Below are 12,858 nucleotides of genomic sequence, written 5' to 3' on the forward strand. Positions count from 1 at the left end.
ACCAAACCGGCACGTTATTTACCAAACAGACACAACCCAACAAACCAAAAGCAGCTGCAAATGCCTATAAAACATTAGTAAATTATTTCCTAACCATTCAAGAATTAGTTACAGGTTTTCCAGTCTAACTTTAAACTAAAGTCTAAAGGGTGACTCATTAGAAAGTGTGGCTCAGTTTGTTTGAACGGGACATGAAGCTACTCCACATTTGTCATGTGTATACATATTCTTTGGCCGGCAATTTGCCTGGGTAGGTGTAAGTGTGTGTGTTTAGTGTTTATAACAGGCCCTTTCTTTACACCTGTGTCAGGTTGAATTCCAGCTTAAGTTTACACTTATTCCCTCCTCGCACTGGAATTTTCCTTCCTACGGCACACAGGCGACGGCTCAGGTGATTTCCGCATGAGTGACTTTGGGAGGAGAGTGGTCAAAGTTCCAGGTCCAAAGTCAACAAACCGCCACAGTCTTAAGATGAAGGACCCTATCAGCACCTGCTCCGTGAGTACTCCTTTTTTAAAAACTGAGGGCAGTGTTTATATCCAAAATACACCGCAAGATTGGAGCGTGCGTCTTATTAGACACCTCGCAAAACTATCACCAACCACAAATGCCTTTGTTCTGGTTTGAACTGAGTTGTTTCAGGCGCCTATTGCCCCGTGGCACAATCTCATGGGGTATTCTTGGCTATCTTTCAGTACAACCAACTCTATCAGAACGTGAAACGCTATTCAAAAAATGGGGAGTACTTCTGCAAAGAACTCATGACAGTCTTTCAGCAAAGGTAGGTTCGGTTTTACACTTAGAAGAAGACGCCTGGATTACGACGGGAGCTATTTGTGACTCGGCTTTGTCCTCTGCTGCAACATTTTCCTGTTTTAGGGCTGAGATGGAACTCACATATGCTAAAGGCCTACAAAAACTTGCTGGGAAACTCATCAAAGTCTCCAGAGGAATGCCTAACAAGTAAGGGCCACTGTTGAATTTTAAACTTCTGTCTGTTTTACGTGACCTCTTCGTGGGGACTAGCTGCCATGTGGCGCGCAGAAATAATGGTGTCATTCAAAATAGCATGCACACAGCAAGTTGGATGTGATCTAAACACAGGCAGGTGTTGGGCTAATTAGCCCACAGCTCTAACCTTTTCATGCTGGCTCCCCGCTCAGTTCCACCTACAGCGCCTGGTGTCATGTGTCAGATGAGATGTACTCGAGAGCAGACGCCCACAGGTAGCTTTCAACCCGACTTCACCTCACGGCCGCTGTTATCTACAGATTAAACAAATGTTAGTGAGATCTGGTGTTAAACATGGTGCGCTGTGCTCATTTCAGGTCACTAGGAAACGCCTTTCAGCAAGAAGCGATCGTGGAATTACGACAAGTCTTAGACGAGCATAATAAAAGGAAGAGGCCGGTGTGTAATTTATTCTTTCTCTATACATTGCTCTAGCTTTCAGTCACGTTACAACGTGTCTCTTAACGGTTTTCCGTGTTTCCGCAGCTCGACAGTGTCATTGAAAGGACTGGAAAACTTGTTACTGCTAACTGGAGTGAGCAACTCAAGGTGAAGTATTTTAATCAAAAGAGAGATGTTGTATAAGAATCAGCTGGGGTGGACCTGCTGAACCTTTTTAAGCATTGTGGCTGTAAACAAGTGAATTCCATATGGTGACATGATTAGCGAGAGACTTCTATACCTGAACAATGCATTACGGTGCATGCATAATGCATTAGCAGGGTTGATGTGAGCTTTAATAATGCATTAAACCCGTTACGAGCCATTAAAAGTAGGATCACAACACAGAGGGACTATGACACTCCATTCATTTTTGATGGCGTGTTATAAAGTCTCCTGTACTCACTCAAGATATTACGACCATTATAACCAAACTCCTTCCTCATTGTAGTGGGTAAACGCACACAATGCTTTTGTCCTTGTCACATGACCTCACAGGCCTTCCTGCAAAAGAGACACACTTACTATGAGTCAGTGTGAGGTTTGACCTTATGAAGGGCTGTTGTCATTTTAGCTGTTGACATGAAGCACCACGAGTTATGTAAGTTGACAGCTTACAACAGCTTTTACTTTAATACTTTTAACTCGGAGTTTGATTTTTGACAAGATACGGCGTCATATGAACATTAATTAAAAGGAAACCAGAGAGGAGTATTTGGTGGCGCTGCTAACAGCTCAGACATCTGAAATGTGATGGTGGCAGCTCACTGCTTTTTGTGGGATGACAGAAGCCGTCTAGTTTAGAAACTACTGGTTTAATCTTTAACAAGGTGGTGCTACATAATAATATACAAAAATACTAGCTGAAATAAGGTTTACTTTGAACCTTAACATACATATACAGTATTACTCACTGTGTCATATGGTTGTTACATAAATGTAGTCGAGTAGAAAGTCAGTTTAAGGTTACTAGTTACTTCTGACCATTGTTTCTTGTGTGTGCCTCACTACAGTAGATACTGCATTATGTCTGTGTGTAAAATATACATAAATTATGGGGGTGGGGACTAAGCTGGGGGCGTGTCAACTCACCTTGTTGAGCGGGGAACCCATGAATTGTGGCTGGTCCCCGTTGCAGTGGTGCAGGACCAATTCCTGCCTGCGTCCTTTCCTCTAATATGTTCACCTCGTGTTCCCGTTCTTGAACAGATCAAAAAGAAATTAGTCGGACTGACAAAAGAGCACGAGGCTCTGTTCAACTTCGTTGAGGACAACAAACAAATCTCCACTGAGAAAGAGAAACAAAAGGTAACCATATTCTTCTTTTCGTCAGTGGACACTTCTTCTTATTGATTCTGGGACGGGATGTTTGCTGAAAAGCTTTTCGTCTTGCTCTTGACCGCAGATGCTCAACAGGCTGACCAAGTCAGCGGATGTGCAGACGCGGGTGGATGAGGAGTACTTTAATATCAACTTGGAGGGTCATCAGATAAGACTCAAGTGGGAAAACACACTGAAGAGCTGCTACCAGGTGGGAATAATGCCTTCCTACTTGTCAGCGTCCTGTGCATTTAGCAGTCCCTCTTGTGGAGAGTGGATTTTTGTGGGTGAACCCTCTCATTTGTAATAAGAGCTGAGCTAGTCAGCTGTTGGTTGTATAAAACCCTGCAGATCAGTTTACTATCTTGGCGCTGTTATTCTGAGCTCCAGATCCTCCAGAGAGCTTTCAGCAGGTGCGATAAAAAACAAAATATTGTGTGTTAAGTGCTCCAGAAGCCTAGGTACGTCCAGGAGTTTGAAGAGGCTGACGAAAGCATAACTAAATTCTACTCTTTCAGATCATACAGGAGTTGGAGAAGCAGCGAATCGAAGTTTTGTACAACATTATGTTCAGATACAACCTCCATATGTCCGGCTTTGGGCAGACCCTCCAACACGTAAGGCGCCCTGACCTCCAGCCCGACCCTCACAAATAAAAAGCACACGCTTACCTCCTTCTGCTTCTTCCAGGGCCAGAGGCAGATAGACCAGGCAATTCAAAGGGTGGACATGGACAAAGACATAAAAACCATGATAGAGGAAAACAACATCACGACTCTGGACAGCAAAACAGAATTTCTGATGGTTGATTATTTCGTAAGTGTGTGCGTTTTTTCTCTCTGAACCACAGACTCATTCAATGACTCACCCATTCAAAGAAGAACCCACGTCACCTCTGAAGGGGGCATCTGTTTGATGGGAGCCAGACACAAAGATGTAATTATTTTTGTAACGGCGCCCGACATGAATCCTTTACTACACCCTACTGTATATTTCCGAGGATGTTGTTGGACATTTTAAATTAGTAAGAAATTACCAGGCGCTGCTCAGGTTTTCTTTGACAACAGTGTATTCTTAAGGGGACTTTCACACTGCATAGACATAAGCAGTTTATTAGTCATTACCCACTTCAAATGTGTTTACTTGTAACACAAAATGTACATCATTAGTGCTGATGTAAACCAAGACTGTGACAGGATTTGATTGTTTCCTGTTATCTGCGTTCAGGAGGAGGACAGCAAATCACTGATGGGCAAAGACAGGAGGAGAGACGCCATCAAGCTCAAACTCGAGCGTCTGGAGGACAGTATTAACAAAACAAAGAAAGACTGCGAAGGCAAGTTCAGTTAAATGTCCTTTAAAAAAAAAAAAAAAAAAAAAAATGCAATGCAATAGCCAAAGCAAGTTTGCCCAGTCTGCTATGTGGCCGCTCTCATTTCCGAGTCTCGCCGCAGCAATCGAAAAACTGATGAAAACGTACGCAGAAAATCCGTCATTTTCAAACCAGAAGAACCTCGAGGAGACCGAACAGCAGCTCGACGAGGTAAAACGGCGCGCGCGCGCTGATGGATGTTCGTCATTCACGCGGAGGGTTTCTCCAGTGTTCACTAATGCGGTTTGTCGCCTCCAGAGTACACTCAAACTGGATCTTCTCGAGGCCACTCACCACAAGCTCTCTGTATCGCTGTCAGAACTGGAAGGGAGGCCGAAGTCATTTCACAGGTTCGGTGACAGCATTGTGAAATGGAAAGATAAGGTGAGTGACGTTTCGCTGTTGGTGTTTGTGACCGCGGCGTTAACTGTAATGAAATATAAACGGTGGAGGTGGATAGGAAAAGTGTTAGGCTCTTGTCAGAGTGCAAACACTTACTAGAGGAAACCGTTTAAAGCAGATCCACCGCATCTATTGTGAAGTAGGATTTAGTAGCATTTGTGAATTTCATTTTTGTCATTTTAAACAGAGCTGATATTGTAGAACAGTGGCTCCTATTTATTTCTTTTTTTTTTTTTTTGCATAATGTGTCCCCACATGTCAACTTTTCATGTGCCAAACATATTTTTCTGATGATTCTAAACTGGAAGTCATTTCATAAATACATAGGTCAAAAGACTTTTTTTTGTTGTTGTTGTTTTGGAGATCTGATCCAGTTTCATCAGCTGCAGTTTTTAAACAATTTATCCATTTTGACTTTTCGGCCAACTTGCTAAGTGGTTTTGGTAAATGTTCTGTCACAGTACGTAGCCTTCACATCATAGCTGATAGTTTGTTATCAGTAAATCACTGAAGATTAATTCACACGCAGATTTTTGTACGTACTTTTTATCTATCTTCATCCTAAACACTACAGACCAAACTAATATATATTTTTTTTTTGTCCTCTCAGGATTGTGAACATAGTGTAGTACAGCTGACCCGTCCAGTGAAACTCAGGAAAACATCGACCAGATCCCGGAAGTCACTGAGATCTTCCATCATTTACAAAGGACCACCTCAGTTCATGACACAAGAGTCAGCGGAGCCGTCACCGAACGTCGAGGCCTCGGACCAGCTCACTTCCACGCGTGCACAAGTGGAAACCGACGCTGTAGAAAGTGGCGGCACGGCTAACGGAGGCCTGCCTCACACGGACAACAACAAAGGACAAGGTGATCCACTTTAAGAGTATAAACATTTATTTCTAATTACAACATCTGTAAATGCATCAGGAAATTAAAGCAATGAAAACATTCAGCAGATCAAACGAGACCAGAGTTGAACAGCATCGGGAAATGCAAAGCACTGTACAACTTCACACCTACACGGGACGATGAGCTGGCTTTGAAAGAAGGTAAATAGAGACTCAGCTGCAAATTATCTTCAACAAAGGTAAAGATTGATAACTGACGATTTCTTTCGCAGGAGATCTTCTAGACATTTACTCCAAGGAAGAAAATGGTTGGTGGTTTGGCGTTCTTAGCGGGAAGACGGGCCACTTCCCGTCAACCTACGTTGAGGAGTTACCCATGTTGACCAGTGTTGAAACATCTGACGCCTGACTGAGCAGAGTAACGAACAGCAAAAGATACACAAGAGATACTGCATTTCTACACGGCCAAAAATTAAACAGCAGTGAAATATCAAAGATGTCTAAGTTTCTGTGTATGTACAGGGTAGTTTCATTCATGACTTAAAATGGTTAATAGACAAAAGCTTTCAGAATGAGTCTTTGTTTTTCTTCCCACAGCCCACCACTGGGTATTTTGTAAGTTTCATGTTTTATAAGAACTGTCATGTTTAATGTTATTTTTTCCATTATTTATTCTACATTGTGTACACTTAAACTGAGAGTATTTAATGAACACATACTTCATTACATCAGTATGATTGAAAGGAAAATAAAACTGCAGTACTTCTGTGATGTTCCTACCGTGGGCAAAATGAACGATAACATAAAATAAATTAAAGGTGTTTACATCAAAAGGTGATTATTTTTCAGTTCAATGCCAATCACATTGTTTCCTGTAATCCAGTAACAGGTCCAGTGTCTCAATAATAAGACAGGACATTTGTTAACTTGTGTTAACTACTTAAGTGTCTTTTAATAGTTATTTCAAATCTAAAAGGCAGTTGATGTTTTATTTACAGACCTGTTAATCCCTCTCTGATGACTGTGTGTCATCCTCCTTGCTTTCAGTAGCTCATGCTGCAGCAAGAACCTCCTTTCTTTCTTTCTTTCTTTCTTTCTTTCTTTCTTTCTTTCAATCTTAACGGCGCGTCAGACAGATGAACTCATTCCTGATATTGGCCAAGAAAGCCGGTAAATTATTGGTCTCCTGAAGACGTCTCTCCAAGACTGACAGACACTCAAGCACAGGGTCACTTGACACGACTGTAACAAGAAATTGAAGACATAGGTTAACATTATGGAGGCGATTTACAACGCCTGTTGCAAGATAAAGTTTAATACTTTTCAGCAACAAACACCATGGAAAAAAAACTAAATCCACCTGCTGTTCTTCAAAGCAGCCTGTTAGCTAAACTTCCAACTGATTTGCTTCTTTGAACGCAGTTTGAGAAGAGATTTATTAATCCTGGATTTACTCTGTGCCTAATTACTTTTTGTGTCATTTTGCTGCTTCTGACAATGACGCTCTGAATCTGTACAGTCACATGTCGTGGCTCCTCAACAGAACAGTGAACCAAAATATATCTCATTAATATAGGAACAAATGAGATAATGATGATGATGACTTTGATATGGCCTGTTATGATATCTGATCTTAATCCAATTAAACATCAATGAAACTATAAAAAGAGCTATAAAAGTATAAAACTCTCAGAGGCCAGTTGAAAGGAATCTGCAACAAAATATTAGGTTAAAGGCCCCATTAGGTTTGTCCGTGCCATTTTAAGCTCTTATATTATTTAGTAAGTATTTGTATTAAGTATTTGCAACAATAAGAAAAATATGTGACTCATATTGGAGATTCAGTTTGGTAATTTTATCAAACAGATTTCGTTAAAATTGTGATAGTGAGTATAACTTACTCTGGTATGATCCACTTTCTGTAATCCCCATTGTGATAACGTAGGCGCTGTCCTCATCAGAAGGGTTGATGTTTCGGAAAACAAACTGCAACTTTTCACCTTTAAAGAAGGACAACAAACACATTCACTCAATTCTGAAGTTGTGTTTATTTCAGTGAAAGACAGAACCAGGACACTGTTCCAGAACACAGTCCTTAAAAATGAAGATCTGACTGAATACACTTAATGCTTTAGTGTATAAAAACTTAAGTAGTTAATGTGTCTGCATACCTTTAACTAATTGCGATTCACCCCGAATTGTCCGTATTTCCAGACCCAGATGATCCTGAAAGACATGTCTGGCTTTCTGGAGATTCCTTAGTCGACCTTTGTTTGCTTTATTTTGAGATTCGATTACTGAAAGAAATCAGAAGAAAGAAAAAAGAGATGGAGGGATTAGTTACTAAGACAAACTTGATGCAATAGCCAATGCAAAATTCAATGTAATTCTATTTTTAAGTATCATCTTACACTCTTTTCTTTTGGTTTGTTCCTCTTTAAGTTTCTCAATCTTCTGCATGAGGTCTTCCTTCTCTATTTCTTTCTCCTGAATCTCAGACATCGTTTCTGATACGGCATGCCGCTTCTCCTTCAGCGACGCATTTTTGTGTTCCAGGTCTGGGGGAGAGACAATACATCGGTCCAAATAAATCCTAACATAACAAAATTAAGCTTGTGTCCCAACAGATCAGGAACTGTAATACAGATATGAAGACAAATACTGGGTGATGCTCGCAAACAAACAGCTATAAATCAGTGGCATGGCAAGATAGAGATGTAATGCTGTGCAGCTTTATGCAAAAACAAACCTCTTTTGAACGCCTGTATTGTCTCAAACAGCATCTCATCATCCTTGCATTTCTTTAAACATGTATCTGAAAAAACAACATCAATAAATGACCAGTTAAATCTAGCATTTAGGCACAATGTGTGAGATTAAGTAGCATCTGCTGGTGATCATACACATCATGAATACCATATTTAATTTCTGCAAATTGATTATCTGAACTCCTACTCATAGGTACTTTAACAACAGAGAGACAACTATTTACGAGTGAAATATAGTCTTCAACTTTGATATGGTGTCATGATATACTCTAAAAACACAACTACTCAACCCTGTGACTACATACGTTAAAGCAAAAGACAACAAAGCAAGAAACTACTGAAAATACTAAAATGTTTCTCTAAATACTCTTATAAGTAAGTATAAGTATTCTTAGTTATTCTTAATTCAAAAAATAACAACCTACATGTATTCACACTGTAGTGTTATTCCTATTGTTGCAGTGATCGTCTACACTCCTTTATGTAACTAAACAGACCAGGTAAAGAGTTTTAAAAATTGCTCTGTAGTGACTGTGACTTAGAGGCACCAGGAGCATAAAATCTTAGTTCATTAAAAACTTACCAAGTGCTGACTTCACAAAGTGTTTGTGTGACTGGGACAAGTCAGAAGTGATGTCGATGATTTCCTCATATGTCTTAAGCTGTTTGTTGTGGATCTCCTCCATTGCGCTGGCAAACCTATCACTCAAGTTTGGGTCAGTAATGGACGTCATGATGTTCAAATACGAATCTGTGATAAAAGCAACAGACACACATTGCACATTGTTCACTCCATGGATTAAAAACAACACTATTCTTACATGTATTTTTTTTAATTCCTATGCAAGTGGATGGATTTTTGTTGTTAATGTCATTACTGTTACCATGTTATTTATTTGATCCTAATGTCAAGATTCCCTTCGGCAGGAGTTGAGAAATAATAATAATAATAACAAAAAGACTGTTGTTTCAGCTGAGCCAGTAAAATGAGCCATTGTTGATGATATGCGACACACTCATCATAACCCTCCTATCCACATCCCCAATATCCAACCAACCTAAAAACAATGTGTATTTGTAAAATCCAAAACGTTGATTTAAAGTTATAGCATTTACTTTAGTATAACATTTATTACTATTAGAATTAAAATCAATGCAAAAGTGAAAGAAGCAGATGTGACGCTTAAATGTGCATTAGTTGAAACAATATCAACCGCTTATCCCCATACAGTCAAACTAACGAGTTTTGTACTGTCCCTCCCTGTTCAATACCAGTAAAATGTACTGACCTAGTGCTCGTTTATACATAAACAACAACCCGGTTTAATTTTATGAGCCAATTTTTCAACATTAGCATGTCTTCGCTAACGTTAGCTGAAAAAATATTAGCCGTTAGTAAACTTCCCCAGCTTTTACGTTGCCTAGGCAGCAAATTAAACCAAAGGAGTCGTTTAAAAAGTAGCGTTAGTTTAACGCTTTCGATTTAATCTGCATGCAATACTCACATACTGAAAACTGCGTATACCGGACAACTATTTTTGATTTACGTGTTGTTGTTGAACTCGTTATTTTCAAAAATCCGCGGTCCGTGCGGGGGGCGGGGCCTGAATACCGGAAATCACGTAACACTGTTTCCCTTCTTCTTCTGATGAAATGTGCCGCAGACTAGACACAACAAAGGTTTATTACTGCCCCCTACTGACCATTTGTAGAACTCAACTGAATGAGTCAAATCAAACACTTTTTTTTCAGAGGCGACGATATTTGAACCTAACTCTTAATAATCAATCAAAATGTGACTTCCTTCTGAATATTAAAGCGCAGACAGGAACAACATGAGGTCCTCACAGCATTTATAGTTTTTTGTAGACACTTTACCCCACCTTGTGGTCACTTAGGGGAAGTTCAAATGGATCTGAAATGCACTGCTCAGCAGCATCCTGGCCAAACACTGTGTAAAAAAATCATATCGACTATACTGTATATATAAGTTGTCAAATTAGAAGGTCACAGTCGTTTTTAAAATGGGAAGAAATGTTGTCAGATGCACTCAATAAACTCTGCGGTGGATGCCAGATGGGCTGTGTTTTTCATCACAGCATTGTGGGAAGACCATTTTGTTGCTATGTTCACTGAGAATGAGTATATTAATGAGGCTGAAAAAACCCAAGAGGTTACTCAGGGCACTGTCCCTTTTTGTGTGTATAATGGCTAATATTTAACAATTGTAAAAGCAATGGTCTGTGAAACATCTAATGGCTACACAGTCAGGGTGTAAACAGTTTTTGTAACATGTCTTAAACTGCTGAGCTCTCATGTACTAGGGAACACATTATTTTATTCCTTATGGGTCCAAACAGAAGATTTTGAAGTTGTTTCCATGGCTTCGTTGAATGATTTATGATGCCAGACCAAGATATAAAGTGGTCTGAGGTAAGGACGGGCTTCATGATGCTTTGATGGTTGCTTAAGAAGTAGTTGCAGCTGTGGACACAAAAAGGGGTTCTGATGGATTATTTCTATAGCTTTGGTGTGGCAATCATACAGCACCTGCAGAGCAACTACAGGGGATGCCACGACTTCCTTAACTTCATGTCAACAGTGGGTGACCCACGTAATATTTTCTCTGTTTATTTCCCTCTCTGGTTCCATCTCAGCCATAATGTTGGCACCAAGATGATATGGGCAGCTGTTATTGGAGACTGGTTCAATCTCATTTTCAAATGGTGAGTCAATTCAGCAGATACATTTGAACTTTTCTTTTTGTGTACGTGTTTGTGTGACTTTAATTACAACTTCTTTTTCAGGATACTGTTTGGGCAGCGACCTTACTGGTGGGTGCAAGAAACTCACTTCTACCACAACGACTCAGCACCACATTTGGACCAGTTTCCCATAACATGTGAAACAGGGCCAGGTTAGTATGTGTGAAATTGAAGCTGATGTCATTAAAAGCAAACCATGCAGTGCTAACACAGTGTTTGATGGTTCTGTGCGCAGGTAGTCCGTCCGGTCACGCCATGGGCTCCTCGTGTGTGTGGTACGTGATGATTACTTCTGCTCTGGACTCTACCAAGCACTCCAACGTCTCTAACGTTCATAGGTGAAGAGTTAAAGTGTGACGTGCCTTGACAACACCACAAGCGGTTTTCTCGTTACTAATCTAAATATTTGTATTCCTGCAGGCTTCGCCTCCTGAGGTTTTGCTTGTGGGCTGCTTTTTGGGCCATTCAGTTAAGCGTTTGCGTCTCCAGGGTTTTTATTGCCACACACTTCCCACATCAAGTTATCCTCGGTCTTTTCGCTGGTGTGTTCCTCTCTTCTATCACAGATCCAACATATATTTTACATGCTGTTGTGCTCCGTGTTAACTTGAATACCCTGTTTTTGTACAATGTGTAGGCGTGCTAGTTGCTGAGGCGTTTGACCACATCCCGTCTGTCTACAATGCAAGCCTGAAAGTGTACCTGCAGGCCAACATTTTTCTTTTCTCTTTTCCTGTCTGCTTTTTTTTCCTTCTCGTACTGATGGACTGCGATCCTCTGTGGTCAGTCGCTAAAGCCAAGGAGTGGTGTGCCAGCCCAGAATGGATCCATCTCGACACCACACCTTTTGCAGGTCTGGTGAGAAACCTGGGAGCCCTGTTTGGCCTGGGCCTGGCCGTGAACTCTGAGATGTTCGTTCAGAGCTGTAAAGGGAAGAACGGCTCCAAAAGCATATTTAAAGTCACGTGCGTGACCGCGACTCTCGCATTTTTGCAGCTGTACGACTTAATTAAAATGCCCACCGACAGCGAAGTTCTGTTCTGCGTGCTGTCGTTTTGTAAAAGTGCTTCAATACCTCTCGGTGTGGTTGCCGTCATTCCTTACTGCGTCCATTTGCTGATGAGAGATGAGGAGAGGAAGCTGGATTAGACTGTTTCCTTTCGATTAAAGGACATCAAATGTGTGAATTTAATGTTCACACACACAGTCTCATACACAGTCCGTAATGTAATGTGATGTATGTTTGAGATTCTGTTATTTCCTCCTGTATATTTGTATATGTCAAATACCAACTCAGTAGTTTACTCATTAAAACTGTTCTTTGGAAACTTGAATTGCAGTTCATTCATTGTTGTTGTTTGCAGTTGTTTCTGCAATTCCCACAGAAATTCACACTGGGAGCAATTTAGGGTTTAGTGTCTTGCTAAAGGACATTTTGAGAGTTTAATGGCCAAACTCAAGCTGTAGAGATTTTTGAAGCCGGACCACTGCAAAAATCATTGAATGCTAGAGTGATTTACACTAAATAAATGAACTGTTTAAAGTTGACATTGCCCAAACCAGGATCAGTCCAGTTCTCCAGTGCTTATTTTCTGCACCAGTCTGGCATGATACAAGAGAGCAAACAAGATATGACTTCAATAACATATAACATTGAACACATACATAAATGTAAAAACAACATTACAAATACCAAGAGATAAATAGGGCCAATACCACTTTTCTATAATTTCTTTAATTTTACAAGAGCCACTGCTGACTCTGTCCTGAACTGCAGATGTGAGTCTACGCTGCTCTGTGTGCATTACATAATCTCTTACAGGTCTCTTAGTTCCTTCAAGCAAATTGAGATATTAATCGAGCAAAATGTAATGAGGTAGAACAAAGCCTCTGATGCAACCAGATTAGTTAAATTCCCCAGCAGTC

General features: G+C 40.4%; 3 protein-coding genes across 6 annotated transcripts; 2 read left to right on the plus strand and 1 right to left on the minus strand.

The window, feature by feature from the left end:
• Nucleotides 1-146: 146 nt before the first annotated feature.
• nostrin (nitric oxide synthase trafficking) lies at nt 147-5,862 on the plus strand. 3 transcript variants are annotated; one of them, XM_047601973.1, is made up of 17 exons: nt 149-250; nt 380-498; nt 696-781; nt 880-963; nt 1,164-1,226; nt 1,329-1,410; nt 1,498-1,560; nt 2,662-2,760; nt 2,858-2,983; nt 3,291-3,389; nt 3,463-3,588; nt 4,000-4,108; nt 4,227-4,315; nt 4,403-4,528; nt 5,157-5,418; nt 5,508-5,600; nt 5,672-5,862. In XM_047601973.1, exons 1-17 carry the CDS (start codon nt 214-216, stop codon nt 5,806-5,808), a joined length of 1,800 nt encoding a protein of 599 aa, XP_047457929.1. In that variant the 5' UTR covers nt 149-213; the 3' UTR covers nt 5,809-5,862. The 3 variants fall into 3 exon arrangements, with proteins under 3 accessions (XP_047457927.1, XP_047457929.1, XP_047457930.1); XM_047601971.1 differs by having other exon boundaries at nt 147-250; nt 4,227-4,528; nt 5,505-5,600; XM_047601974.1 differs by lacking the exons at nt 149-250; nt 380-498; nt 696-781; nt 880-963 and having other exon boundaries at nt 981-1,226; nt 4,227-4,528; nt 5,505-5,600.
• Nucleotides 5,428-9,784, minus strand: spc25 (SPC25 component of NDC80 kinetochore complex). Of its 2 annotated transcripts, none has more exons than XM_047601975.1 (7): nt 9,673-9,784; nt 8,751-8,918; nt 8,149-8,214; nt 7,811-7,957; nt 7,571-7,696; nt 7,301-7,399; nt 5,428-6,641 (listed from the first exon to the last, which is right to left on the minus strand). In XM_047601975.1, exons 2-7 carry the CDS (start codon nt 8,899-8,901, stop codon nt 6,517-6,519), a joined length of 714 nt encoding a protein of 237 aa, XP_047457931.1. In that variant the 5' UTR covers nt 8,902-8,918; nt 9,673-9,784; the 3' UTR covers nt 5,428-6,516. The 2 variants fall into 2 exon arrangements, with proteins under 2 accessions (XP_047457931.1, XP_047457932.1); XM_047601976.1 differs by having other exon boundaries at nt 9,715-9,755.
• Nucleotides 9,785-10,675: 891 nt separating this feature from the next.
• LOC125018275 (glucose-6-phosphatase 2-like) lies at nt 10,676-12,081 on the plus strand. Its single transcript, XM_047602077.1, has 5 exons — nt 10,676-10,893; nt 10,975-11,084; nt 11,168-11,270; nt 11,353-11,474; nt 11,570-12,081. The coding sequence occupies exons 1-5, from the start codon at nt 10,676-10,678 to the stop codon at nt 12,079-12,081; spliced, it is 1,065 nt and encodes a 354-aa protein (XP_047458033.1).
• The last annotated feature ends 777 nt before the right edge of the window (nt 12,082-12,858 follow it).

Source organism: Mugil cephalus, chromosome 12, assembly GCF_022458985.1.
Source record: "Mugil cephalus isolate CIBA_MC_2020 chromosome 12, CIBA_Mcephalus_1.1, whole genome shotgun sequence".
NCBI lineage: Eukaryota > Metazoa > Chordata > Actinopteri > Mugiliformes > Mugilidae > Mugil > Mugil cephalus.